Genomic DNA, 27868 nt, shown 5'->3' with positions numbered 1-27868 from the left:
TGAAATAACTTAAGTAGTAACTTGATTCAAAATGACCTTCAGTAAGCTTTAAATTCAAACACAAATCCAGGAATCTGTTCTCTGACGTATGTGTGTCATAATTACATGGCTTCTTAGAGCTTGAACTGCAAATTCTGAAGATATCTTTCCTCTGTTACAGCTCTAAAACAGACCCTGTTACTGGAGCAGTGAAAAATACCAAATATCATCAACTTTAGTAAGCATAGCAAAAAGAAAAACAAATGTTACTTGTCCAGTTACATTTGCTATATCTGTGTGCATGATTTCTAAACTTAATTTTTTTCTAGAAAATATATGTTTGCTAATATGTCACTGTAATGATTTATTATGGATTCATAAAATGTTAAAATTGTAGTAGATGTTCTACATTTACCTTTCTCATCCATGCCATATGTTGAATAGATATTTGCCATTAATATTGGAAACTCCTTCTGAATGTTTCATTTTATTCTGCAGTGATTTGCTGGGATTGGTTACATATCTGGACTGGGTAATGATCATTGTCACTATATGCTCTTGCATTTCAATGATGTTTGAATCTCCCTTTCGAAGAGTGATGCATGCGCCAACACTTCAGGTAATTATGTAAAAGTAATATGTTGTAGAAAAGAACCCTTTGTTTTCAAGTTCAGGAGTAAATAATATTTGGTTTTCCCTTTGCTTCTCAGATCGCTGAATATGTTTTTGTAATATTCATGAGCATTGAACTTAATTTGAAGATTATGGCTGATGGCTTGTTTTTTACTCCAACGGCAGTCATAAGAGACTTTGGAGGTGTCATGGATATATTTATATATCTTGTAAGTATTTGCTCTTCAGCTATTTTTCACCAGCGTGCCTAATATTCTGTGCTAGTCATGATTAACTAAAAAAGAACCAAGCAAACTTTGGGGAAATAATGTCATCTAATAAGAATGAGAATCCACATTAGAAGTTAAAAATAATTTGTATATACTGTTTGTCTGCAATTTACATTTAAGCTCCAAAGTACTTTCAGTTATACATAGGTACATAAAGACTTATTTACCTGGAAATGTTTAAGAAATGCAAATGCAAATGTATGATTCAGTTGCACTGTTAGTATAATAGACTCACAACTTATGCACATTTAACTTGTGTGCATTCAGCTTTATGCACTTGGCCTGAAAGGATAATGTAGGTGCCAGACAAGCCTCCCAGAAGACTTAGTTCCATTAATAGGACACCACCTCAGAGAAATTCATCTCCCTTGTTGCCATTTATATTTCCTCAGCTGGCAGGGGAAGAGCCTCCAAAACAGATCCCAGCACATAAGTACATGATTTGGGGGAAGATGTTCATTTGGGGATAGCTTTTAGAACATGTATCTATCCTACCTCATGGGAACATAGTCCTTGTATTTTTCTGTGTATAATACTAGATTATTTTCCTTAAAAATCATGCTAAAAAGTGGGGGTCGTCTCATACATGGGTAGGGTGGGCGTTGATTGGTTGCTGCCGCGGCTGTCAGCAGCTATTATGCTTATTATTGGTTGCTGCGTCAATGGGTGGTGTTGATTGGCCGACACTGTGTCAGTTGGGTGGGCAATTGGCAGCTTCTGCGGGTGAGGGGACAGATGGGAGGCGGATTTAGCGACGTGTGGTGGTGAGCGATTTTCGCCATTTTCGCCTAAAAAAAGCAATCCTCCCCCCAAAAAGCTCAACAACTTTTTGCCATCTCCCCCCATTTTCTGAAACTTCAGTCCCCCAAAATAGGGGGTGTCTTATACATGGGGGTGTCTTATAGACAGGAAAGTACAGTGATTTCTTTTATAAAAGAAATAATTTAATATCGAACTATGTATAGATGGCATTAGATAAATACTTAATGTTCATATTATCAAAAAAGACTGTTTTTTAAAAAATCATAGCACTATATCTGAACAAGACTTCTAAGTGAAAACATTGTGAGCTTGATTAAATCTTGTAGATATTGGACTGTGTCACAGATATAATGAATATAATTTGTCACAATCAATTTGTATTCAAGCCTTGCATGTATGGAGTCAGACAATGAGGTCTTTTCTCAGAAATCCTTCTCCGCCTCTTCTACTTTATTTGAAGAAGAAGAAAAACTGCATTCAATCTCCATTTCTAAATAACTCTAACATTTACAAATGTTCAGTTCAGCATGTATTGTTCCGCATTGCACCATTATTTGGGAGCGCAGAATGAATTTAATGAATTTAAATTTTAAAAAACTGCACACATATCCAATTCTTGAACATCTTGTAACTAAATTCTGTTGACATTACCTGCACGAAAACAAGATTAAAGTTGTTTTGAAACTCACTACATGTCTTCCAACCCCTCAAAATATCATTTTAATATGGAAAGTGTTGATGAAATATTACTTAGATGTTATTACTCACAAGAAAGGTTTCTGACAAAAGCTAGGAGGTCAACAAATCCAGATAATAATCACAGCAGAAGATAATTTATTATTTATACCCCACCCATCTGGCTGGGTTTCCCCAGCCACTCTAGGCGGCTTCCAACAGAAAGATGAAATAAAATAATCAATGAAACATTAATAGCCTCCCTAAACAGGGCTGCCTTCAGATGTCTTCTAAAAATCTGGTAGCTGTTTTTCTCTTTGACATCTGATGGGAGGGCGTTCCACAGGGCGGGCGCCACCACCGAGAAGGCCCTCCGCCTGGTTCCCTGCAACTTGGCTTCTCGCAACGAGGGAACCGCGAGAAGGCCCTCGGTACTGGAATAATGCAGGATTTGCCCATTCTCTGGGGCATGACTAAGGCCCAAGCTGGCAGTCAAGTTGGCTAACCAGTCAGGAAATGTACACAAATAGGCATTTAGACTTTCTTGCACCTTTACTTCAGTGCGATAAGATTACTGCTCAGTCGCCTTTTGCCATCACGGCACACTGTTATGCTGGTGTGTTAACACAGGCTGATGTAACATCATGGCATTTCTATCATGGCCATGTGTTAGTTGGTAGGTAAAGGTAAGGTAAAGGACCGCTGAACGCTTAAGTCCAGTCAAAGGTGACTATAGGGTGTGGCATTCATCTCGCCTTTCAGGCCCAGGGAGCTGGTGTTTGTCCACAGACAGCTTTCCAGGTCATGTGACCAGCATGACTAAACTGCTTCTGGTGCAACAGAACACCATGACAAGTGCCAGAGCTCATGGAAACGCCATTTATCTTCCTGCCACAGCCCTACCTATTTATCTACTTGCCACTGGCATGCTTCCGAACTACTAGGTTGATAGAAGTTGGGACAGAGCAACGGGAGCTCACCCTGCCGCACAGATTCAAACTGCTGACCTTCTGATCGGCAAGCCCAAGAGGCTCAGTGGTTTAGACCACAGCGCCAGCCTCGTCCCTTTGTTAATTGGTACCGAATGTGAGGGTGTCATTGGCGAGCATCATTGTGATTATTCAGGGATTTTTTTAAAAAACCTGAAGCTTTCTATGCTGCCCTTCAGTAAAATTTCCATGGGTGGCTTACAATAAAATAACGGAAATAAACTATAACCCACCCACCCCCCTAAAAAAAAACCCTGAAAAAAGAAAATAAATAAAACAGAATCATGAAATGTAGAACAGACAGACCATAATCATGCTACTTTAAAAGGTAAAGGAACCCCTGACCATTATGTCCAGTCGTGACTGACTGTGGGGTTGTGGCGCTTATCTCGCATTATTGGCCGAGCGAGCCAGCGTACAGCTTCCAGGTCACTGGTAAATGCTGACATATCCTAGCAAATACAGATATATGTCCTTGGTGCTGAAATCACGTTAAAATTGATGCTAGGTTAGATCGTATGGAGAAGACATTCCATTTATGGGACTTGCTGTCATTATTACTATGCTGGCTATTGTTTGTAGTATTACTCTTAGGATTCCAGCTTTGCCTACCGGATTGCAGCTGTGCACAGTAGGACCATAAGCTTGGCATACTCATGACATAGTTAGGATTGCATTTTATTCTGGTGTTCTGTGTGAGATATTTTACTTTATTTAAAAGGTTTTAAGACTAACTTTCAACCTCACCTGCCCAAGCTAGCAAATGAGTATGTGCAATGTGTTGTTGTTTTTTTTAAATTCCTGGGCTATGTCCTCTTCCACCTTTCAAAAGGTAAGCTTGATATTTCTCTGCTGGATGCCGCAAAACGTCCCTGCGAAGTCAGGAGTTCAGCTCTTAATGGTGTTACGGTGTCTCCGGCCACTTCGGATATTTAAGCTGGTGCCTCAGATGAGAAAGGTGGTCCGAGAACTATTCAGCGGCTTCAAGGAAATCTTTCTTGTGAGCAGTGTTTATTTTGTTAATCTTCCAATAAAAGATTTAAAAGTCAATTGTATTGCATTCATCAGTATCTGTTCAATAGGTTTATGATCAATGCATTTCACTACATCCTAAAAAGAACATGTTAAAATCCCACCTGTTCTTAGACTGGGTAACTCTCTCCAAACCTATTTAGTTATAAGCTCTTCCGTAGAATAAGGGGAATAAAAAATACTGTAATTGGGCCCTTCCAAAGTTCTGGTTAAAGTCTGGGGAGAATGCATCAAAATTGCCCATTTATTTTATCTAAGCTATTTATATACCGCTTAATATCTGGCATTTCTAAGCAGTGTACATAAAAAAGCTTTGTATTCTATAATGTTGTGATGACCCAAGTGTCCTTTAAAGAATGTCCTGCTTATGAGTTTCCCAAAGACATGTAGTTTATCGATGTGTGAAGCAGGATGCTGGACAAGATAGCTCTTATTATGATTGTGTTTCTAATTGCAAAGAGGTTTACCTGCATGCATAAAATGTAGGTCATGAAATTTACTTGAATGGAGTGAGGAATGCATTTAAATGCAGTAAGAGGCATGTCACTGGGGTTAAAGGATATGAAAATACATATGTGAACGAAAAGAATGAGGTGGCTTAAGAGAAGATTCCCATAGAGAATTTAAACATTGAATATAAGACCGTTTTCAGTAAAGTTGGGCTGCTTTTCATTTATTCCTACAGGTTTCCATTCTTTTGCTGACATTGATGCTTGTTTTTGCAAGCTTTGGAGTTCAGCTTTTTGCTGGGAAACTGGCTAAGTGCAATGATCCACATATTATTGCAAGGGTAAGAACAAGTATTGCTTGCTTCAGCATGTACAGAGCATCTCCTTCCTTTGCACATGGGCAAAATTCCACTAGCTTCTGTGGTTCCATTCTAGAGTAGGGTGGGGGAAGTTTATGAGACATTTAAGGACGACAGAAAATGCACAAAAAAAGAAAAGTATATATGAAGCTGCTTTATATTGTGTCAGAAATTTATGGTTCACTCAGAAGTTTTACCAATAACATGGCTATACATCACATGAGATCAACATAAGACATGTGTGAGAGATGGCAGACCTGCATTGCCACTGTGAAACAGCTCTGTGGTCCCAATTTAGAAATCTTCACACAGAGCAGTAGTGTATGCAATGTGTACATTTGTGGTTGGTGAGCAGATGACGCACTCAGCTTTGCCAACAAGGCTGTTAGTAGGAATGATTCTTTCAGTTTCTCATTTTTCCAATCTTGAATTCAGTTGTACACATTTCTGCAGCAGTTTGTGGTGTGTGTGTGTGTGTGTGTGTGTGTGTGTGTGTATCTCTCTCACACACACATACACACTTTTTCAGGTGCATGTTTATTCTAATAAAACATTTTTGTATGTGATTTTGAAAAACGTACACCTTTTTGCAAGTATATTTCCTAATATAAGGCATTCTTCACAAATATATTCATTTGAATGCACATTTCTCCCTAATATATGCATTTTGGTAAGCACTGGTTGGAGAAATGCATCAAAAATTCAGATAATAGTGCAATTTTGAAGGTTCTCATAATTGTTTCAGAAAGTGCAATTTGATAGAGTCAGCTTAAAATGCATACTGAATCAAATATGAAATAGCCCCATGCTAGTTAGTGAGTGGAGAGGGACAGCAGGAGTATGGATTCCTTCCCTCTGCCTCACCAAGAAAGTAATTGCTTTTGTTGAACAGATGTTGCCAACAAAGTACATGCCTTTTCAGTCAAGGAAGTGCAACTTTGCTAAATGTACAGGTTTCTTTCTCTTTCTGTCTCATCATAAACAATACCCTTTTTATGAATGTATCATCTTTGCTAGCCTAGGGTGGGATGTTGGTTAATGAGGGATTTGACTCCTTGAGTTAAATTAAAAGCAATACTTACGCTCAATTTATGACATAATTTCCTGGTGTTTGTCATACGGGATATTTTTTGGTTTGTTTGCAGCTTTTTATGAGCATTATTTTATGTTTATTATAGGAAGACTGCCATGGCATATTCCGAATAAATGTAAGTGTTTCCAAAAATCTAAATCTAAAATTAAGACCCGGCGAAAAGAAGCCTGGATTTTGGGTGCCTCGAGTCTGGTAAGTAGTATATTATGGCTAGTGCATTTATTCTGAAGATTCAGTTAGTATTCTAAGATATGCAGTGGACATTGGAAGTCTCAGCTACATGATAGTTAACTTTGGCAAGCCAAGTACTCCTTCCTACACTTCGATTTTAGTGGTAAATCACACAACCAGGAGAGCATGTGGACACATTTTTAGTAATATTGTGGCAAAAACAATTGAAATAATGGTACTGGTTGGTTAAGAGCAGCAAAGTTTTTAAGCAGTTTATCTATGCTTAGAAAATGATGAAACTGAGTATATGTAGCCTAGGCACATAAAAAAAGATTTGATGTAGACAATGCAATTTTAAGGGCTATCAAAACTGCAGTAGAGATGCTGGATATATTAGTTCTGCCTTGTCAGTGAGGGAGTAGGCTTTTAAGCTACAGCCACATAAATTTAGAACCATATTATGACAAAATCTCTAAATGTCAGAAGAGTTAGATGTGCCAAGGGAAGTTAAGTTACCCGATCTTTTGATTTTTAAAGGAGAGAGTCATTTATAAATGATTATATCATACTTGGATCCTTCAGCTTGAATTTCTGTCCCGCTTTCTGACCCCATTCCCACACAATGAATTGAAGGGGGGGATTCTTCTTAATAGTAGTCTGTGTCTGAAGGTGCTTGGAAAGTAATGGCCATTTCCACATATATTGTGGGCATCCACTGTGCTGCCTTCAAAATTGTTCTTTATTTTACAAATGTAAGCATAGGGTTTTTTGCTATTCTTTTCCAAAACACTATTGTAAAATTTATCCTGGTGAGGGGGCTTGCAAAGAAGCTTCCAGTACTAATATGTGGAGTTTTTCTTTCATTGTGTTCCATTAATATTAGAAATCATGGTTTCTAAAGCAGGTTTCATTTTTGCAAATAATTTTAACATGGGAAGCTATATGTGGATAGGGGAAAGTGCCTTGCTATTCTATTGAAACGATGCCCTGTGATGGGAGCAGCTGGTGATGGAGCAGCTATGGTGTTTGCAGTATCAAATACTTTCAGGGGTTTTTTAGATAAAGCCCATAACCTAAGTCTCTATGTGTAAGCAATCTAAAGACTTTAATCAGCAGCACTAATAATGTGAGGAACCAATTTTGCCAGTGTAAGAAAATGTATTTACCATGAGGAAAAGTGCACAGACTGGAGACTTGAGTGCGGAGGCTGATATTCAACTAAGCCATACTCAAAGTGGATGCATTGTAATCAACAGACTTAAATTGCATTCAACAATTAATAAATAATAATATTGCATTGATACATTGGTGTCCTCCAGTTTTATTCCAGGGTCATGGACCACATATTGAGGCACTTAGTAGTAGGTGGTGTGAGGTTAAAACATGACACTGGAGATCCACATCCTTAAATCTTCTGGGATCCTATACACGCTGACCATGTTTACTTCAGAGCAGATGTACATGAATTGCACTGTTAGTCTATTTTTCCAGATGTTCAGGGATCAAATGGCACTCTTATCCATGACTGGCCTCTTTTAATGTTAGCTACTTAATCCAGGGGAAAAAGTGAATAAGAAATGTAAATATATATCCCAGGAATGTATATGATTGTCTCCATGACTGTGTGTGTGTGTTTTGCTCTAAACTACTCACTTGTGTTACTAAGAGATTTGTCAGTTCTTTCGGTACAATTAGGGACCTTGACTGCATGTATTTTTGCTACCCTTCCCTGTGATATTTTAACAGGGCCAACCCTCGGAACTTTAACTTTGACAACGTTGGGAATGCAATGTTGGCATTATTTGAAGTCCTTTCCTTAAAGGGATGGGTTGAAGTCAGAGATGTTATCATTCATCGTGTGGGGCCCGTGAGTATACATACCTCAGCACTTCTCAGACCTTTTAATTCCTCCTTTAATTTCTACAGATGAGTAACATTTTTTTTAAAAAAATTATTTATGCAGATTCATGGCATCTACATCCATGTCTTTGTATTCCTTGGCTGTATGATTGGGCTAACTCTTTTCGTTGGAGTCGTCATTGCTAATTTCAATGAAAATAAGGTAATAATGCAGACTTTCTATTTCTCATGAAATATTTTTTTATATTGTCTTTGCACCTCCCAAGTGCTGCCATGCAGTTATCAGATAACATTGCAGGTATAAAACGATACCAACTTGGGTTCATCTGCCAACTGCACCCATTCCTGGAGAGATTTAACTGGCCACAGTCATCGTATCACTTGCTAGAGGTGGAGGAGAATTTCATTCAGCCCATGATTTAAAGAGAACTGACCTAATTTGTACCTCCTGGATACACAGTGGAATATCGTTTTTCCTTCAGATTTCACACTTTTCAGAATGTTACAGTGCAGTTCTTTTCTCAAAAGAAATGCAATATATATTTTGGGATAAAAGATGTTTAGAAATGCAATGAGATGAATTACACATTTAAATACATATTTGTTTAAAAAACACATGTAAATAGGAATTTCCATACAGATTTTAAATAAATAAATAAATAAAAATCACAAAGCGAGGGAAAATGGAATGGGAACACTTGTGAAAATGACGTGCAATGGAAATAGACTGATATGCCCTGGAAGTTAGTAACTTCCAGGGTTAGACTACTGTAGTGCATTCTAATGCTCTGGGGTGAGACTACTATAATGGACCATACTTGGGTACACCTCTGTAGAATCCTCAAGTTTCAGCAGGAACAAAATGTGGCACCCTGTTCACTTCTATGCCCAATTGAGAATGCTGGTGTTATCCTATAAGGTAATAGGAAGAAGAAGAAGAAGAAGAAGAAGAAGAAGAAGAAGAAGAAGAAGAAGAAGAAGAAGAAGAAGAAGAAGAAGAAGAAGAAGAAGAAGAAGAAGAAGAAGAAGAAGAAGAAATTTATTATTTATACCCTGCCATCTGGCTAGGTTTCCCCAGCCACTCTCGGCGGCTCCCAACAGAATATTAAAAATACAATAAAACGTCAAACGTTAAAAACTTCCCTAAACAGGGCTGCCTTCCGATGTCTTCGAAAAGTCACATAGTTGTTTGTTTCCTTGACATCTTATGGGAGGGTGTTCCGCAGGGCAGGCGCCACTACTGAGAAGGCCATCTGCCTGGTTGAGACTTTGTTATCTTCTGGACCATCTTCTCCTATATGAACCTTCCCCCAGTTATTAACTGAGGACCTGCTTCTGTGGATAGGCAAGTGGATTTTCATGGGGAAATATTCTCAGCTATTGCACCCAAGCTTTTGAATTCCCTGCCCCTAGAAATCCTAATGTACGATGGGGTATCCAGCTCTCATGTAGGCTTCCCTTTCTTTGACATCCACATCCAATGCCTGGATGTTGAGAAGTGGGACCAGGGATCCGCCCAAGCTCAGGAGTGGGGCCAGGACCATGGCCCCATTCACTTTTAAATATGTACCAGGGCAGGTGTATCTTTTGGAGGCAATATGAGAAGCTTTTGTTCAAACCATTTCTTGGTAGCCAAAGATAGGATAGAAAAAATGGTGTACAGTTATACCCCCCACACACACACACACTTTTTGACAAACAAATAAATACATAAGTTATTTTGTTATTCTTGTTCATTTAGGGGACAGCTTTGCTGACAGTTGATCAGAGGCGATGGGAGGATCTCAAGAGCAGACTGAAGATAGCACAGCCACTTCATCTCCCACCTCGCCCAGGTATCAAAGCCATTTCACTTGGATTCGTAATTCAGCAGGAATGTAGGTTTCATATTCTAATTGTAATCATGAGGCCCCTATGAGTTTGTGAGTACCGTGTTTCTCCTAAAATAAGACACGTCTTATATTTATTTTTTCCTCAGAAAAACACACCATGGCTTATTTTCAAGGGATGTCTTATTCGGGGGCTGGATCATAACAGGGAAATGATTTTTTATATGAATTTTACAGATGCTGTACAACAGAAATCACGTTTCTCTTTCTCAGGACTGATTAGCCAGATGCTGCCTGAGATCACAATTGGCTTTACCAAATAGCTGTTAAGTACTTTCCTTTGATGCCCAGATCTCATGGCTACCATAAGGTTTCTATCTTTCAGGACAAAGGCAAGGTGATAATAGGAAGTTGTCTTTATCTATCTCCTTAATCTCCTCTTTCATATGCATAACCTTTGAAGCCTAGGAATGCAAGTTGTCTGGGTCTCTCGGCAAAATGAGAAGGGAGGGGATGTCAGTTTTAAAAAAACCACCCGCATGTCTGCGAGAGCTCGCTACTTTCCTACCGTAGCTGCAGTTTGCCTGCCTCGCTCTCTGTCTCGGCCATCAAGAGGAAATCAACAAGCAACTCATGGCTGGGCACATACCGGTAGAATGGAAGGGGGAAAAGGTGGGGGGAAGCGAGAGGTGGGCTGTGTGTGTGTGTGTGTGTGTGTGTGTGAGAGAGAGAGAGAGGGAGAGAGAGAGAGAGAGAGAGAGAGAGAGAGAGAGAGAGAGAGAGAGAGACGCACAGGGGGAGAGAAAGAGACTCGCACAGGGGGAGAGAAAGAGACTCGCACAGGGGGAGAGAAAGGGACGCGCACAGGGGGAGAGAAAGAGACTCGCACAGGGGGAGATAAAGGGACGCGCACAGGGGGAGAGAAAGGGACGCGCACAGGGGGAGAGAAAGGGACGCGCACAGGGGGAGAGAAAGGGACGCGCACAGGGGGAGAGAAAGGGACGCGCACAGGGGGAGAAAGAAAGATGCGCACAGGGGGAGAGAAAGAGACACGCACGGGGAGAGAAAGAGACACACACGGAGGTCATTCATGAGGCGTCTTTAATCGCTCCTCTTTTCTTCTTCGTGCCTTCCTCTCTTCTCCACCGCAAATGCCACTTTTGTCCTCTTCACCAAGTAGAGCTCACATACGGTAGCACTACGGCTTATTTTCGGGGTATGTCTTATATTTTTTCAACACATGGAAATCGTGCCATGGCTTATTTTATAGGCATGTCTTATTTTAGGAGAAACACGGTATTAAAGTGAAAATGTTCTGCGCTTATAAATTTTGTGAAAGGGCTTCAGCCCAAAATGTGCTTTAGAAGTTCAGAATTTGAATTCAAAAACTGTTCAAAATTTAAAGGTCTAAGATTTATTATTGTGTATATGCAAACTAGACAAAGTTCAGGAAAATAGAGAATGACACAAAAGAATCATATACTTTATTAAACTGTGTGCTTTTAATTGTTTTTCCCAGATAATGATGGATTTCGAGCCAAGATGTATGATATAACTCAACATCCATTTTTCAAGAGGACCATTGCTGTGCTTGTCTTGGCCCAGTCTGTGTTGTTATCTGTTAAGGTATTTGCTCTGTTCCTTACGACATCTTGCAAAGCAGTAGATTATATACTGTAGCGTTGGGAAAGGTTCAGAAAACGGCAAAGCAAAATGATCAAGAGGATAAAGCAGCTCCCCTATGAGGAAAGCATACAATATTTGGGGCTGTTGAGTTAGAGTAAAGGCTAGAGGCAACATGATAGAAGCACCATATTTTTCGCTCCATAAGACGCGCCTGACCATAAGACGCACTTAGTTTTCAGAGGAGGAAAAGGGGAAAGCCCCATTTTTTAAAGGGTCAGCTCAAAGTTGTTGAGTTTACTTTGCAAAGGGAAAAAATCCTGTTCAACTCACAGTTCTGCAGCTTCTGATAATCTAATCTGACAGATAATCCAATCAGCCAGTCACATGTTGCCGGGGAAACAAACAGCCTCCCTCTGCAGAACATTCAACAATGGAGGCCTGGGCAAGGGGGTGGGGCGGAAGGGAGCTAGCGTCCCTTATCTTCCTCCCCGATCTCTTGCAACCAGCTGCTGAGCGGCTTCCCCTTTTCCTCGTTAGCCTTTAGCTCTTTCTAAAAATAAAAAAGGCACAATCTGCTTTTCGCCCCTGGGCAATTCGGCTCCAGAGACCACGCATTCGCTCCATAAGATGCACAGACATTTCCCCTTTTTAGGAGGAAAAAAGTGTGTCTTATGGAGCGAAAAATACGGTATATAAAATTATTCACGGGATGAGAAAGTGGGTAAAGTTTTTCTCCTTCTCACATAACATTAGAACTTGGGAAATATCCAGTGGAGCTGAACATTGGAATGTCCGAGTCAAACAAAATAAATTAGTTCTTCACACAGTGCATAGTTAGACTGTGGGATTTGCTCCCACCTGAAGCAATGATGACCACCAGCTTGGATGGCTTTCATAGAGAATTCGACATTCATGGAGGATAAGTCTACTAACCCTGGCTACTAACCCTGGTGGTTATGTTCTTGCTGGAAACTGCAGCAAAGGAGAGTGCTGTTATGCTCAGTTCCTGCTTGCGGATTTTCCATAGGTATTCAGTTGGCCGTTGTGAGAATGGGATGCTGGACTAGATGGGCCTCTGGCCTGATCCAGCAGGCACTAGTGTTCTTTTAATAATTTAGAAATACTTTATAAAGCCCTGTTTCTTCTTTTATGTAAGTGGGATGATCAAGACCCCGTTACCGGTCCTTTAGCAGCAATGTCCGTCGTCTTCACCTTCATTTTTGTTCTTGAGGTAAGGTGATATATTTCACAATTTCTCCAGTCTACAACATTGCGTCTTTTGTCAGTTTTGCTTTTGGACATCATGCAACAGTTTTACTTTTCAATCTGTTCAGATTCATACTGATTTGCCAATAACCCCCCAGTTTGGGTATCGGTGACACTCAACTTGCGCAAGGGGTTACGTTCTGTGGATAGCATATAAACCAAAATCACATATAGGGTGGGATTGCCCCCCTTTCTGCCTCCTTTGCGGGGGATAATACATTTTTGCCAAACATATAAAGCTAAATGTACATGTTACATATGCTTAAGTTGTGAGTTACCTGTAGTGCAGAATTTTTGGGGTGTGGTGGGCATGATGAATGATGCCTCCCAGAAAAGTAATAACATATGCATTCCTCTCTTACAGGTTACCATGAAAATTATTGCTATGTCACCTGCTGGATTTTGGCAGAGCAGAAGAAATCGCTATGATCTCTTGGTGACATCTTTAGGAGTCATTTGGGTGATACTCCACTTTGCCCTAACTGTACGTTCCAGGAAACTGCTTTTTTTTTTGTCAGAACTGATCACATAGGACTATTGTAGTTTGTATATCTGAAATGTAATTCATGAGCTGCTTCGGTATTATTATTATTAATAATAATAATAATAATTACTATTTGTTCAAAAGAGGGGGGAAATACAAACTGATCACCCTGCTTTTCCCCAACCCAAAGATCAGATGTAATTAGATGTAAACAGTAATAGTCCTTAGTATTTTAACCTGCCATTTGAGTAGTACCAAGCAGAAACAACTTCTGTGTTTGAATTCCAGAATGCCTATACATACATGATGGGTGCATGCGTAATTGTCTTCAGGTTCTTCTCGATCTGTGGGAAACATGTGAGTAAAAGTGGCTTGTTTGTTTGGCTGCTCTATTCTTTTCAGTATGGTACTGAGGGTGGGGGGGTGACGAGATGGTAGGTGTACACACCACCCATGCCCACTGCCCTTGGTCCTGCCCCCCACCCCCGGGGTTCTGTCACTGCCCAATCCCGGTCCTGGCAAATAGCACAGTTCAGAAATTTGCAGTTCAGTTTGGGTACTAGAGACAGGAATAGCTTTGTTGGGAGGTCTGATGGCTGGAAAGAGGTCCCAGAAACTAGGGGCAGCAATCTGAGAGTAAAGAGCATGAAGGAGGAATGCAGAGTAGTCTTGCAGAAAGGAGCAAGAGATTGAGGAAAGGAAGGGTAAGCAGGAAGGTACCTTTGGAGGACTCAACACCATGGGTCAGAGAGCAAAGGGTTGCTGTGTGTCAATTCTAGACCCTAACGGTGCTGCTGTGCTTTGAACACTGCATATAAGTGGAAATATAATTGTATTGTTGCTGGAGCATTGTGACCAGGCAATCCTAGGGATACAATGAGGGTCAGGAAGCAGTAAATGGAAGGGGCTGGATGTCACATATAAGTGAAACTAACCAGCCAATTCATTGGCTACAGGTTTCTAATGCTACTCAGCTGTGTCACTGTTTTGCCCCATTTCTATTATTAAACGTTATTTTCCATTGCTTTCCTTATATCTTTTAGGTGACCCTGAAGATGCTGCTTCTGACAGTGGTTGTCAGCATGTACAAGAGCTTTTTCATCATAGTAGGGATGTTCCTGCTGTTACTTTGCTATGCTTTCGCAGGAGTAGTTTTATTTGGCACTGTAAAATATGGAGAGAACATCAACAGGTATGACATTTTTTACTCCACCAGAAAGTAAATGATATTGTGGCATTGCTGTGTTTGAGCGTGAATGTTTGTTGAGTTTCTCAAGAAATTTGATTCTGGGTTGGGTCTCAGAATCCATGCTTGTGCAGTCTAGTTATGGGCACACAAAATGCATGAAGCAGCTGTACTATGCTACTCCCATTCTATGTATAAGTACTCATGTTATTTCCTGTAGTAGAAATAATTTGCAGGCTGGGCTTCTGGAAATGAGAAGATCAGGTAGATTACTATATAGCAAGCACAATATAGCCTCTCACTATAATTAATAGTCGCCATGGAAAATGCTTCGGACTAGTTAAGTAAGGGAGAGGAGGAAAAGATCACAACATCTAATGTTTTTTAATGCTGAATTTCACTTGTCACACACTGAACAAATTTTTTTGTTTGTTTAAAAACAGGCATGCCAACTTTTCATCAGCTGGTAAGGCCATTACTGTACTCTTCAGAATAGTCACTGGGGAAGACTGGAACAAGATCATGCATGACTGCATGGTAAATTGAACACAATTATAAAACAAGACATAAATATTGAAACCACTGCATATCTAACAGCCTAGCTTTGTGACTTAACTGTGCTGTGCTTTTTTTTTTTAAAAAAGCTACCATTCACACAAACATTCATGTATTTATTTGACATGTTATAGGAATAAATGCATAACCATTTAAGTCCATGGACAATGTCAACAAGTATGCATATATTTTGCTGTTCTAAATATCACCCACCATCTTTGTATTAATTGCTAGCAAGTGGGGGACTTTCTGAATATGTTGATTATATTGCTAACTGATAAACATTTGTTATCCTTTAAATCCAGTACTGGATCTGCTGCAATAAATGCCAAAACATTATTATCTCAGATGTGTGTAAATGCTAATGCACAGGACTGGTGCTGCTTTCATCTCAAACCACTAGCTCTCTTACAACTGCAAATCATATATAGATTAAGGTAGCCCCACTGTCTTGGGGCTTAGAACACAGGTTCTCTTTCTGCCACGATGCTGGTAATGTCTACAGTGAAAGGCTGACGTGAGTGGGCCTTATTATTTTGGTAAAAGGACTGCTAAAGGAGGGCATGGTAGATGTTTTTATTATTTATTAGATTCATATACCGCCCTTCATAAGATCTCTGGGCGGTTCACAGAATAAAATAGAGGATTAAAACAAGTAAATAAGTAAAACAAAACAGCAAAACAGTAAACCCCTCCCCTTTACCACAGACACATTTAAATGGCTGTAGAATATTAATCAGCCAAAGGTCAGGTTGAAGAGGAATGTATTTGCCCGGCACCTAAAAATATATAATGAAGGCGCCAGGCGAACTCTCTTAGGGAGAGCATTCCATAAGCAGGGAGCCACTACAGAAAAGGCCCCGTTCTTGTGTTGTCACCCTCCGGACCTCACGTGGAGGAGGCACGCGAAGAAGGGCCTCAGATGATGAAAGCAGCGTCTGGGACGGTTTATATGAGTAGAGGCAGTTTATTTAGTAAACCTATGAATATATAGATAGAAAAGATTGAGAGATGGCAGGAAGTTTAGGTTCTTCACCTTTGGCTGTGAGAAAAATAGGTTATGGTTTGATAGGGAGGCATGCAATGGACAGGGAGGGAGGGAGGGTTATGTACCCTGCATCAGGGCACCCCTTTCGCTGTTAAAAATGGAGGCCTTCATCACTCTTTCCACATTTTAGGGGCAGATCTTTTTTAAAACACACACACACACACACACACAGATGTGCTGCTGTTGCATCCAGTTCAGCCCTCACTCTTGTCCTGACATACGCCTCAGAATGTTGTTACTATTGCTGCTCTTGCTGTCGTGTTAGTGCCATCGTTGTTCCCTAATTGTTTAAGTGTATGCTTATGCATATGTCAGTTACAGTAGTTGCAAAAGAAAAAAGAAAAGAATAAATCATATATATATCCCTTTGAATTAATTAATTAATTTCCTTTGAAGGTTCAACCTCCTTTTTGTACTCCAGATAACAGAACATACTGGAAGACAGATTGTGGAAACTATGCTGGTGCTCTTATGTATTTCTGTTCGTTTTATATCATCATTGCATACATAATGCTAAATTTGCTTGTGGGTAAGTCACAAATAGCCATTGCTGTATATGTTTCAAACATACTTATTATGTGCACTTTTTAAAACTTATATATATTTATAAATATATATATTTGTATATAATTTACCCTTCAGTCCCCCTGAGGGGACAAAACCATAAATAAAATAATTGAATTGTCAACATGACTGCAACGATCAGCTAACTGAAAAATTAAAAAAGTGGCATCAGTTTTGGACTGCAAAACAAAACCAATGAAACAACCCACAGAGACCTGACAGGAATTTCAGAAGCCTTCTGAACGTGAATCTGTTTTAAACAATTGTCCTGGTGGACCTCTCTAGGAAATTAAATTCCATAAAGAAGGCGCCATACACTGGAATACCTCACCTCAGCATATGGAGTATGCTTTTCTAAGTATTAGTACCGTATTTGCCCGAATATAAGCCCGCACCTGAATATAAGCCGCACCTTTAAAATTAGGCGGGGGAGAAAAAAAGAAAAAAGATCCCCGAATATAAGCCACTCCATTCCTCACTGCTCCTGGCTGCATACGGGGGGGGGGGGCACATTGCGTTGCCAATGGCCTTTCCCCTTCCTCGTTCTCTCCCTTCCCAACCTTGGGGGAGAGGACAGGGGACTACGCACGGGGAGGGCACCACTTTGCCGCGTTCCTGGAGCTGTTTGCCCCATGCTCCTGGCTGTGTAACGTAAGGTCACAAATATAAGCCACACTTTAACTTTTCACGGTCAGAATTGGGGGGGAAAGTGAGGCTTCTATTCAGGCCAATATGGTACTTAGAAGATCAGCATACCCAATTTTTGAAATCTCTCAATAAAACAACGAAGTCTTGTTTAACATTTGAAAAACTTAGGTGCCATTTCTTTTCGTATAAAGTTATTGGTTTAGCAATATAGGAGCAAATATGTTTTAGCATGTTTTAGTAAGAAAGCTGACTCATAAAAATATGTCTATTGGAAGACAAATTATTCCTACCTTCTATGTGCATATGAAAATAACACTGCAGAAGGCTTTTCAGTTTATTGAGTTGCCTTTATTGAGTTTGTTCAGTGTTCACGGAAGGCAGTAGAACACTCTCCATATTTAAGGTTGAAGCATATTAGATTCTAACTAATACTGTTAGATTGAGTTGTCTAAATAAAGGCAAGCCTATTAATATAAATATAGCATTTTGTACATTTTTGCCAACATCATGAATACAAGTGAATTCCTTAATGGACTATATACTTGTTTAATGCCCATGCCATTTTAAAGATCTTATACAGTGTTTAATGTTTCTGTTTTCCGTAGCTATCATTGTGGAAAATTTCTCGCTGTTTTATTCCACGGAGGAAGACCAGCTCTTAAGTTACAATGATCTTAGACATTTCCAAATTATATGGAACATGGTTGATGACAAAAGAGAGGTAATAATATAATTCACTATAATTCCACGAGTCTTATTTAGTTGCTGCTCTGTTAATTAACTGCTAGGAAGGAGAAATAAATGCGGTTTTCCAAAAGGGACTGCAATATTTTGCATTTCACTTTATAGGGAGTAATAGAGGAGTCCTTTCCAACATCAGTTTCTTTCAGTCTTTGTGCTCAAGCACAGTGGAACTTCAGAACTGTGAATGGACTTACTTCAGAGTCAGGGTACCTGTGGCCTTCAAAATATTGATGGACTACATTTGCATTATTCCTGACCATAGGGCATGCTGGTTGGAGCAAATGGGCCTTGGAATTTAGCAGCTTCTGGGAGGCCAAAGGTTGTCTATCCCTGACTTACACCTTTGACCTATAGGTCACTATCTACAAAAATGAACAGTTTGGCTAAATTCCTTCATGGGTCATATCCAACACTGGTGTCCCGATAGCGCAGCAGACATCCACTTAACGCAGTATAACTTTCTTCTTCTATCCTCTCTCCTGCATTTCCCTGTGCACCCTCAAAATCTGCTCCAGAGGGTTGGAGAACCCCCCTGGAAACAGATCTGAAGGACACATGGAGAGAGGAAAGAGAAGTTCTGTTGCACAAGCAGTGCTCCATGCACGCAGCATTAGCTATTTTGGTGACAGCTCATGAAGGTTTTGACCAGTACCAATAATGGAGAAGTTGTGCCTTCTTTTCAGGGAGTGATTCCCACCTTCCGAGTCAAGTTTTTGCTGAGGTTGCTACGTGGAAGGTTGGAGGTGGATCTGGACAAGGACAAACTTTTGTTCAAGCACATGTGCTATGAAATGGAAAGGCTGCATAATGGGGGAGATGTAACATTCCACGATGTACTGAGGTATGTCAGATGGCACACAAAATCAATTGTAGTTTAATTGCAGGTATTTTCTGTAAACTATAAAACAGAGTACCAATATCAGTGCTATTTTTTAGAAAAAGGGGTGCTGGAACTCCCATGTTCTCTTATAATGGCAATGGTGCCCACTTGAGAGGTGCCAGAACCGAGTTCCGGCTGGAAAAAAAGCCCTGAATACAATCCTTTTTATAGGGGTTATAGAAAATAATGAGGAGCATATCAGATTTTACTCAGTGCTGATTTTTCTAATGTGTATCTAGAAGTCCAATTCAAACTACTATATTCATCATATAATAACTGCAGCTTTCAGCTGTCTTTTTTGGCTGTGTGAACTTGACCTATAAAAAGAGTGTTTTATTATCAAGGCAGGCAAATTTAGCATATAACAATGTCCAGTTCCATGGAAGAAAGAACTTTCCCTGTTAAAAATACCCCAATCCAGGGAACTTCTGCATCATGATAAGAGCTGACACCAGTTTCGCAAGTCACAAAGTGGAGGAGGTAAGTCGGCACACCCCTCCCTCTCCTCATCTAAAAGCCAATCAGTGTCAGAGCAGAGAATGCTGATGCATATCTCCAGTGCAGGATTTGGGCAGCTTGCACAGTTGAACATACTTGTGTGCAGAAACCTGTTTTCATTGCACATGCACTTCTCTGTATCACTTTCACTGTATCATAATCCATGTATCCCCAGGTCATCAGATGACCCTTTAAGAGCAAAATAAACACCTTATTTTCAGAGGAAGTATATGATACATCTGCTAATATTTTCCTTTTATAAATAATATTATAACCAACCTCATTATTATTATCGTTTAATATTATAAATTTCTTCCAGCATGCTCTCCTACAGATCTGTTGACATCAGAAAAAGTCTTCAGCTGGAAGAACTGCTTGCCAGGGAACAATTGGAATACACCATAGAAGAAGAAGTAGCCAAACAGACTATCCGCATGTGGTTGAAGAAGTGCTTGAAGCGCATTAGAGCAGTAAGTTTAACTAGGAAAAAACAGAAAGCATGTAGCATACCCTTCCTTGTTGTGTAGAACATGCTACATTTTATTTTCATACTAGAGAGCTGTCAATTATTTGGAAAAATTATTCAAGCTTCTTAGCCTTCTCAGTCATGCAGTGCTTAAAATACGGGGATGCTATCTATCTATCTATCTATCTATCTATCTATATCTATCTATCTATCTATCTATCTATCTATTTTTATGCCACAACCTCACTGGTGCTTTACATAATCAAAAAAGACACAAGGAGCCAATAATTAAGATGTGGACACTAGAGGAGAAAGAGGAAGGAAATGCAGATAACTATAACAGAAGGATGATGAGTGACAGCAGCCGTGTGTGATAGAATGTTGCGTGGAGATATGAATGATGGGTGGCAGGAGTTGGTTGAGAAAGTCAGAGTTAAAAGGAGTGAGGTGAAAATTGAGGACTATATGATCAGGGGGGGGGGGCATTGGTACATTGCTGTAAAGCTTGGAGTTTGGAGGGTCAGGAATATTAGGTTAGATTAGTAAATTACAAATATATTCTGGTCTGGAGTAATGGTGTTTTTGTTTAGTCGTGTCCAACTCTTCGTGACCCCATGGACCATAGTACATGTGCTATGAAATGGGGTAATGGTAGTTTATCAGATTCCCCCCACACACACACACACATCTTGTAAATTATACAGTCAAGTAGATAAATGAAGAATCCTCTTGCTCTCTGTAAATCAGTGGATGGAGGCAGCAGGTTGTTTGGGAAACTATTAAGGAAAGTCTGGACAGCTGAGTGACTGACCCTAATGGCCTCCATGCACCCAAGTCCTTGTCAGGGACCGCTGCAACATTACCATAGCAATTAGTGGTGGCATCATATTTTGGAAATGGGGGTTTCAAAATACAGGCTCCCTCAGTTTAAAAATCTGCACACTATTATGAACCAGGCCAAACACTGCTCCAAGTTTTGACTTGTTTTATAATGACTTGGTAACAGCCCTCCATCTGTCCTAGAATCCCCTACTTCCCCTGCCTCTTTACCAAGTTGCAACTCAGGCAAGGAAAGCTGGTGATGGTTTCTATCTGCAGTGACGGTGTCTTGACATGCCTTTAAGCATGGATGGTCTGGGAAAAGAAGTTTTTTAATTCCTTCTCAGGCGTATTTTGTTTTTGTTGACGAAGATGATAGCTGAAACTACTGATCCCAAATACGTACTTGTAAAAAGAATGCTTTCTTTTATTTGAAATCTGGTGGAGAACCATTAAAAACTATGTTCTCTCCCAGTCTGGAAAAGGACATACCTCCATGGGGGGGGGGATTAGAGTTGTTTTCCAGATTTGTATTCATTGACGCTGAAAATACTTCACTTTCAAGTTGGTAAAGGAAAGGGGGAAATGTGCCCTCCTAAAAAAATTCTCTGATTTTGGACTTTGTTCCAATTCTTCCTATAACTCACAAACAAGCATAGAAAGCTTTATCTTTCCAGTTAGCGCAATAATGTTTAGGGTTGGATATATCCATTCTGCATTATTTTTTTGCACACAATGTCATTGATACATAAAAATGAAAGTGACATTTTGTAGTTATCTAAGGGAGTTTCCATTATCACTTTGTTAATCTTATCTAGTGTCTAATTTAAAAATCACTGAAACCAGTTAACTTCAATAGCCTCCAGATGAGTTCTATAAAAGCTTAGTTCTTCTCCCTGATCATTTTATTTTAAATGTCTCTTTCGATAGTCTCATAAAGCAGATTGAAATAAAATTAAATGGTGTAAGCAGCTTTATGAAAATGACTACAAAGGAAAAGTCCACTGTAACTGTGAAGAATATAAAGGGAATGTAGAGCAGACAAGAGCAAATCTCAATTTTTGAAGAATACTTGTTTGAAAAGATCCAATGATAATTATACTTATTATCTTTTTCTAGAAACAGCAGCAGTCATGCAGCATTATCCATAGTCTCCGAGAAAGTCAACAACAGGAGCTTAGCCGTTTCCTAAATCCACCAAGCATTGAGACAACACAACCAAGTGAAGACATGAATGCTAATAACCAGGATAACAGTACACAGCCTGAGGTACAGTTAGGCTCAGGTCCTCAACATGTTGGCCTAAGCCAGTGGGTTAAGATAAATCATGATTCTTCATGGTCTCTGTGCAGGCACAAATATGGGAAAATCTGTGCCTATGCAGAGCATCTTTGGAATATTCTAGAGCTTTTAGGGTGGCTGGATACACACATAAGCTTAAAGAAGAGTCACTTTGTGAAGAACATCGTTCTGCCTGGACACTGAGGTCCAGCGGCGAGGGTCTTCTGGCGGTTCCCTCGCTACGAGAAGCCAAGTTACAGGGAACCAGGCAGAGGGCCTTCTCGGTAGTGGCACCCACCCTGTGGAATGCCCTCCCACCAGAGGACAAAGAGAACAACAATTACCAGACCTTTAGAAGGCATCTCAAGGCAGCCCTGTTTAGGGAAGCTTTTAATGTTTGATGGATTTCTGTATTTTAATGTTTTGTTGGAAGCCGCCCAGAGTGGCTGGGGGAACCCGGCCAGATGGGCGGGGTATAAATAATAAATTATTATTATTATTATTATTATTATTATTATTATTGATATCCTGAGCTAAGAAAAGTAGGCCTATAGTTCTTCTTCATCTTTGTCCTTGTCTTCTCCTCCTCCTCCTCCTCCTCCCCCTCCTCCCCCTCCTCCTCCTTGCCTGTGGTTTCAGTTTTGCATTTTCCCAGTTCTACAGTCTTCACAATATGAAATGCCTGGGATCAGATCCAGCCATCCTTTACTTCATTGTTGTTTAGTCATTTAGTCATGTCTGACTCTTCGTGACCCCATGAACCAGAACACGCCAGGCACCCCTGTCTTCCACTGCCTCCCGCAGTTTTCAGACTCATGTTGGTAGCTTCGAGAACAGTGTCCAACCATCTCGTCTGTCATCCCCTTCTCCTTGTACCCTCCATCTTTCCCAACATCAGGGTCTTTTCCAGGGAGTCTTCTCTTCTCATGAGGTGGCCAAAGTATTGGAGCCTCATCTTCAGGATCTGTCCTTCCAGTGAGCACTTCCTTAAGAAACCTCATTAACCTACTGTAAACAGTGTCATAGTGACTGAGGTGGATACTCATTGTATCCTAAAATCTTCCCAGCTACCATGAGCATAATTATTTCTAGTGAATCAGAAACAAAATAAAGATCAGAAACAAAAAGGCCTTGCTTGTGTTCTTTAAAGCTTCAGATACTATGCACTTAAACACTGTGCTCTTTTGTTCTATTCAGACAAGTAGTCAACAACAGCTCCTTAGTCCAACGCTGTCTGACAGAGGTGGATATCGGCAAGACTCTACTGATGGTGGTAAACCTCAGCGGAAGTTTGGGCAATGGCGTTTGCCATCAGGTAGGTGAAGATTGTTATGAATGACACCAAAAAGAATTCTAAATGGAACCTGGAGCTCTATCCTATATAATAATGTCCATGTTGTCCCTGCGTCCAGATGTCCCGTGTGTCCCTGGGTCACTGCGCATGTGCCCCAGGGATACAGGGATTGGACAGCAGAGACTGCGCGCGCGCACTCTCCCCCCACTCTGCCTCCTCCAACCGCCGCTCCCGCCGGGGTGGAGGCCGGCGAAGGCCTCCTCACAACCCTCCCTGGCCGTGAGGAGCGGCGGTTGGAGGAGGCGGGGGGGGGAGAGTGCGCGCGTCCTTCCTGTCGGCGGCTGGGGGAGAGGAAGGAAGGAGGAGAAAGCGCCGCTTTCTCCTCCTCCGTTCCTGTCCCCCTGCCGCCGACAGCAAGGACGGGTCCCAGGGTTCGGAGAAGCGCTGCGCAAGCGCTTCTCCGAACCCTGGGATGTCTGCTTCCTGTCGGCGGCTGCGGGAGAGGAACGGAGAAGGAGAAAGCAGCGCTTTCTCCTCCTCCGTTCCTGCCCCCCTGCCGCCGACAGCAAGGACGGGTCCCAGGGTTCGGAGAAGCGCTGCGCAAGCGCTTCTCCGAACCCTGGAATGTCTGCTTCCTGTCGGCGGCTGCGGGAGAGGAACGGAGAAGGAGAAAGCAGCGCTTTCTCCTCCTCCGTTCCTGTCCCCCTGCCGCCGACAGCAAGGACGGGTCCCAGGGTTCGGAGAAGCGCTGCGCAAGCGCTTCTCCGAACCCTGGGATGTCTGCTTCCTGTCGGCGGCTGCGGGAGAGGAACGGAGAAGGAGAAAGCAGCGCTTTCTCCTCCTCCGTTCCTGTCCCCCTGCCGCCGACAGCAAGGACGGGTCCCAGGGTTCGGAGAAGCGCTGCGCAAGCGCTTCTCCGAACCCTGGGATGTCTGCTTCCTGTCGGCGGCTGCGGGAGAGGAACGGAGAAGGAGAAAGCAGCGCTTTCTCCTCCTCCGTTCCTGTCCCCCTGCCGCCGACAGCAAGGACGGGTCCCAGGGTTCGGAGAAGCGCTGCGCAAGCGCTTCTCCGAACCCTGGGATATCTGCTTCCTGTCGGCGGCTGCGGGAGAGGAACGGAGAAGGAGAAAGCAGCGCTTTCTCCTCCTCCGTTCCTGTCCCCCTGCCGCCGACAGCAAGGACGGGTCCCAGGGTTCGGAGAAGCGCTGCGCAAGCGCTTCTCCGAACCCTGGGATGTCTGCTTCCTGTCGGCGGCTGCGGGAGAGGAACGGAGAAGGAGAAAGCAGCGCTTTCTCCTCCTCCGTTCCTGTCCCCCTGCCGCCGACAGCAAGGACGGGTCCCAGGGTTCGGAGAAGCGCTGCGCAAGCGCTTCTCCGAACCCTGGGATGTCTGCTTCCTGTCGGCGGCTGCGGGAGAGGAACGGAGAAGGAGAAAGCAGCGCTTTCTCCTCCTCCGTTCCTGTCCCCCTGCCGCCGACAGCAAGGACGGGTCCCAGGGTTCGGAGAAGCGCTGCGCAAGCGCTTCTCCGAACCCTGGGATGTCTGCTTCCTGTCGGCGGCTGCGGGAGAGGAACGGAGAAGGAGAAAGCAGCGCTTTCTCCTCCTCCGTTCCTGTCCCCCTGCCGCCGACAGCAAGGACAGGTCCCAGGGTTCGGAGAAGCGCTGCGCAAGCGCTTCTCCGAACCCCAGGATTCTAGCGCCCGTTATTGAACGGGCTGAAAACCACTAGTTTACGGATAAAACTCAGGAAATTGTCATAAGAGGGCATGCATCCTCACTGGAGGACTCTGCAGCAGTAGATTTCAGACTGACTACAGCTACACTAGAAACAGAAGAGAACAGCTATTCCACATTTCTCAAACAAGCTAGCCAAATCTCATGCTATAGGAGAAGAAAGGAAAATCATCAAGGTCTTTAAGACCGGGGTGGGGATGGGAGTAGAGAAAAGGATATAATTATTTCGTAACTCCAGATTCAGTGATCAGTAAGACAACAAATGTGATCCAAAGCCAACCACCATTATTATTCTGGAAAAAAATTATTGTTAGTATAATTCTATGCTGCATAGGATTCTGATGCAATTGAGGAAACACACACATACAGAGGTTCTAGATTCAGGTAGGTAGCCGTGTTGGTCTGACGTAGTTGAAATAAATTTAAAAAATTAAAAAATTGTCTACACTATCAGAAGAAGTGTGCATGCACACGAAAGTTTATACAGTACCCAGAACAAACTTAGTTTTTCAGTGTATCTGAAGAAGTGTGCATGCACATGAAAGCTTATGAACAAACTTAGTTGGTCTCTAAAGTGCTACTGGACATTATTTATTTATTTATTTATTTATTTATTTATTTATTTATTTATTTATTTACACACACATACAGAGGGTTTTTTTATTTGTTAAAAAAACACCTTCCACAACTTATTGGAGCCAACTGAAGCTCCTGGGTCAAAATATGCTGGAGTAAATCATTCAACAAAATGTATTTTAAGAAAAGTAGTTATGGAGTACCTCTTCCAATGGCGTCCCTAACAATGGAAGTCCATAGGGAAAGTAATAAGAGTGTGCAATATTTGGCCCTTTAAACACCAGAGCAATGTGGACCTGCATAAGCTTAGCCATATACATAGCTACTGCCTCTAAGATCAACAATAACTTAACTTAAGCTAAGCATGAGCTTCATTGCTGTTCTGGACTCATAAAGATTCTTAAGTGTGCCAAAGCTGCAAGTCTGGGCTGTTTTAAGTAGATCAGTTCAGTCTTAGGATGTTTTCTCGCACTTGGTATTAGTTGTTGCTTTTTTCACATTTGTAATGCTTTTGTACATGAAACCTAATCTAGTTGAAATAAATTGAAGGTTTAAAAATTGCTCTCTTTCCTCTTCTGTACTATATTAACAAGGTAGGATGCAAGGTAAATGCATTTACAACACAATGTAGTGTTCGAGCATCTCGAATGCATTTTTAATGTGAAAAGCTCTTGTTTTGTATGAAACCATCCCCACTACTCCAGATAACAGAGCAAGATGCATACTTGCAGTAGTAAGTAGTCTTCTGTTTAATTCCCTAGCTCCAAAGCCAATAAGCCATTCAGTGTCTTCAGTCAACTTACGGTTTGGTGGCCGTACAACTATGAAGTCTGTTGTGTGCAAGATGAATCCCATGTCAGACGTGGCTTCTTGTGGATCAGAAGTCAAGAAATGGTGGACAAGACAACTCACTGTGGAGAGTGATGAGAGTGGTGAAGACCTGCTTGATATATGATCAGAAAAAGATGCCATTTCAAATCACACTTATGCAACATTCCTTTGGAATTAAATCGTTTTCCTGGTTTTCAAATTGCCGTTCCTATTGACTGACCATTTATATCAAGAGAAGCCTTCAACTTGACAAGATATACGACTTACTTATTTTTTAATCCTTGTTTGATTATTAATGTAAGAGAAAACATCAAAAAAGGTAGTGTTCATAAAAAGCAAGGACAGTTTTGTTTGGTTTTTCCCTTAGACCCAAGAATCATTAGTTTAACTCCCGGATCTCAGCAGGGCTTTCTGTCTTTCAACAGCCCCTCTACATCACATCCCAAGCTGGTTTTGAGATATGGTGGGTCTTTAAAATTGGATTGATATTGCTTGGTCCAAATTGGGGGGGATTATAAACCAATAGCTGTTGTCGAAAAAATGGGCATGCAATTATGCCACAGTTCTTTACAATTCAAAAATATAGGTGATGACGGGAGGACTTTCTTTTGGTTGGTATGGGAGAAATTTGCTGTGAAACTCAAAAAATACCCCAAAGAAAATATTTGTATGGAAATGTTGTGTTATTGTTTCAGTACTTTGGAGCTTTCGTTTTAGACAGACAGGCAAACATAATTTATTCATAGTTTATTATGTGCTTTTGTTTATGGGTGCCAATTGGTTGATTTATTTTTCTTTGTTGACTGTGAGTGTTGTTTTTGTCTATAAACAAAATAGTTTGTAAGGAGGATGCTATTGGGGGGGAAATCAAGTCCTTACAGGGCATGTACAATTAAGGAAATAGACCTGATTGCAGCCAGTGTTTCATATTTGAGAAGTTTCACTCTATGCGTTCAGAGGACTTGTGGAAGTGTTGCTTCTGCCCTAGTCAACACTTAACCTAGCCTGGAAATGATCATCACATAGGGTACAATGTCATTGTTTTTGCTCTTTTTTTCTAGCCTTCTGCCTAACCAGTATTAATACTGATGAACAACCTCTAGAGGTGAACAGGGAATTCATTCTAAATGAAAGCATTTTTACAATATACAGATTTTGACTTGCAGATAGCTAGCTTTTTTAAAATATGCAAGATGTAGGATAGTTTCTTTTAGCATATCAGAAAATGACTAATTGGGTTTTATAATCGTTTTTAATTGTTACTGTGAAG

General features: G+C 41.2%; 1 protein-coding gene across 3 annotated transcripts in view; it reads left to right on the top strand.

Annotated features, from left to right (window-relative positions):
- Positions 1-27508, top strand: part of NALCN (sodium leak channel, non-selective) — a 186133-nt gene extending 158625 nt beyond the window's left edge. For all 3 annotated transcript variants that reach the window (XM_088667555.1, XM_088667554.1, XM_088667553.1), the window contains 22 exons: positions 161-217; positions 478-598; positions 690-821; positions 4140-4307; positions 5025-5129; positions 6326-6432; positions 8158-8278; positions 8375-8473; positions 10013-10106; positions 11620-11726; positions 12883-12957; positions 13357-13476; positions 13765-13833; positions 14520-14668; positions 15106-15199; positions 16662-16794; positions 18083-18198; positions 18905-19062; positions 19919-20069; positions 22004-22153; positions 23363-23480; positions 26529-27508. In XM_088667555.1, coding sequence (XP_088523681.1) covers positions 161-217; positions 478-598; positions 690-821; positions 4140-4307; positions 5025-5129; positions 6326-6432; positions 8158-8278; positions 8375-8473; positions 10013-10106; positions 11620-11726; positions 12883-12957; positions 13357-13476; positions 13765-13833; positions 14520-14668; positions 15106-15199; positions 16662-16794; positions 18083-18198; positions 18905-19062; positions 19919-20069; positions 22004-22153; positions 23363-23480; positions 26529-26722 — 2638 coding nt within the window. In that variant the 3' untranslated portion in view covers positions 26723-27508. The remainder of the gene's footprint in view (positions 1-160; positions 218-477; positions 599-689; positions 822-4139; positions 4308-5024; positions 5130-6325; positions 6433-8157; positions 8279-8374; positions 8474-10012; positions 10107-11619; positions 11727-12882; positions 12958-13356; positions 13477-13764; positions 13834-14519; positions 14669-15105; positions 15200-16661; positions 16795-18082; positions 18199-18904; positions 19063-19918; positions 20070-22003; positions 22154-23362; positions 23481-26528) is intronic.
- Positions 27509-27868: the final 360 nt, after the last annotated feature.

This window comes from Zootoca vivipara, chromosome 4 (genome assembly GCF_965207765.1).
Source record: "Zootoca vivipara chromosome 4, rZooViv2.hap1.1, whole genome shotgun sequence".
Lineage (NCBI taxonomy): Eukaryota > Metazoa > Chordata > Lepidosauria > Squamata > Lacertidae > Zootoca > Zootoca vivipara.
Note: the sequence above shows the minus strand (reverse complement) of the source record. Positions and strands in the feature narration are given on the sequence as shown.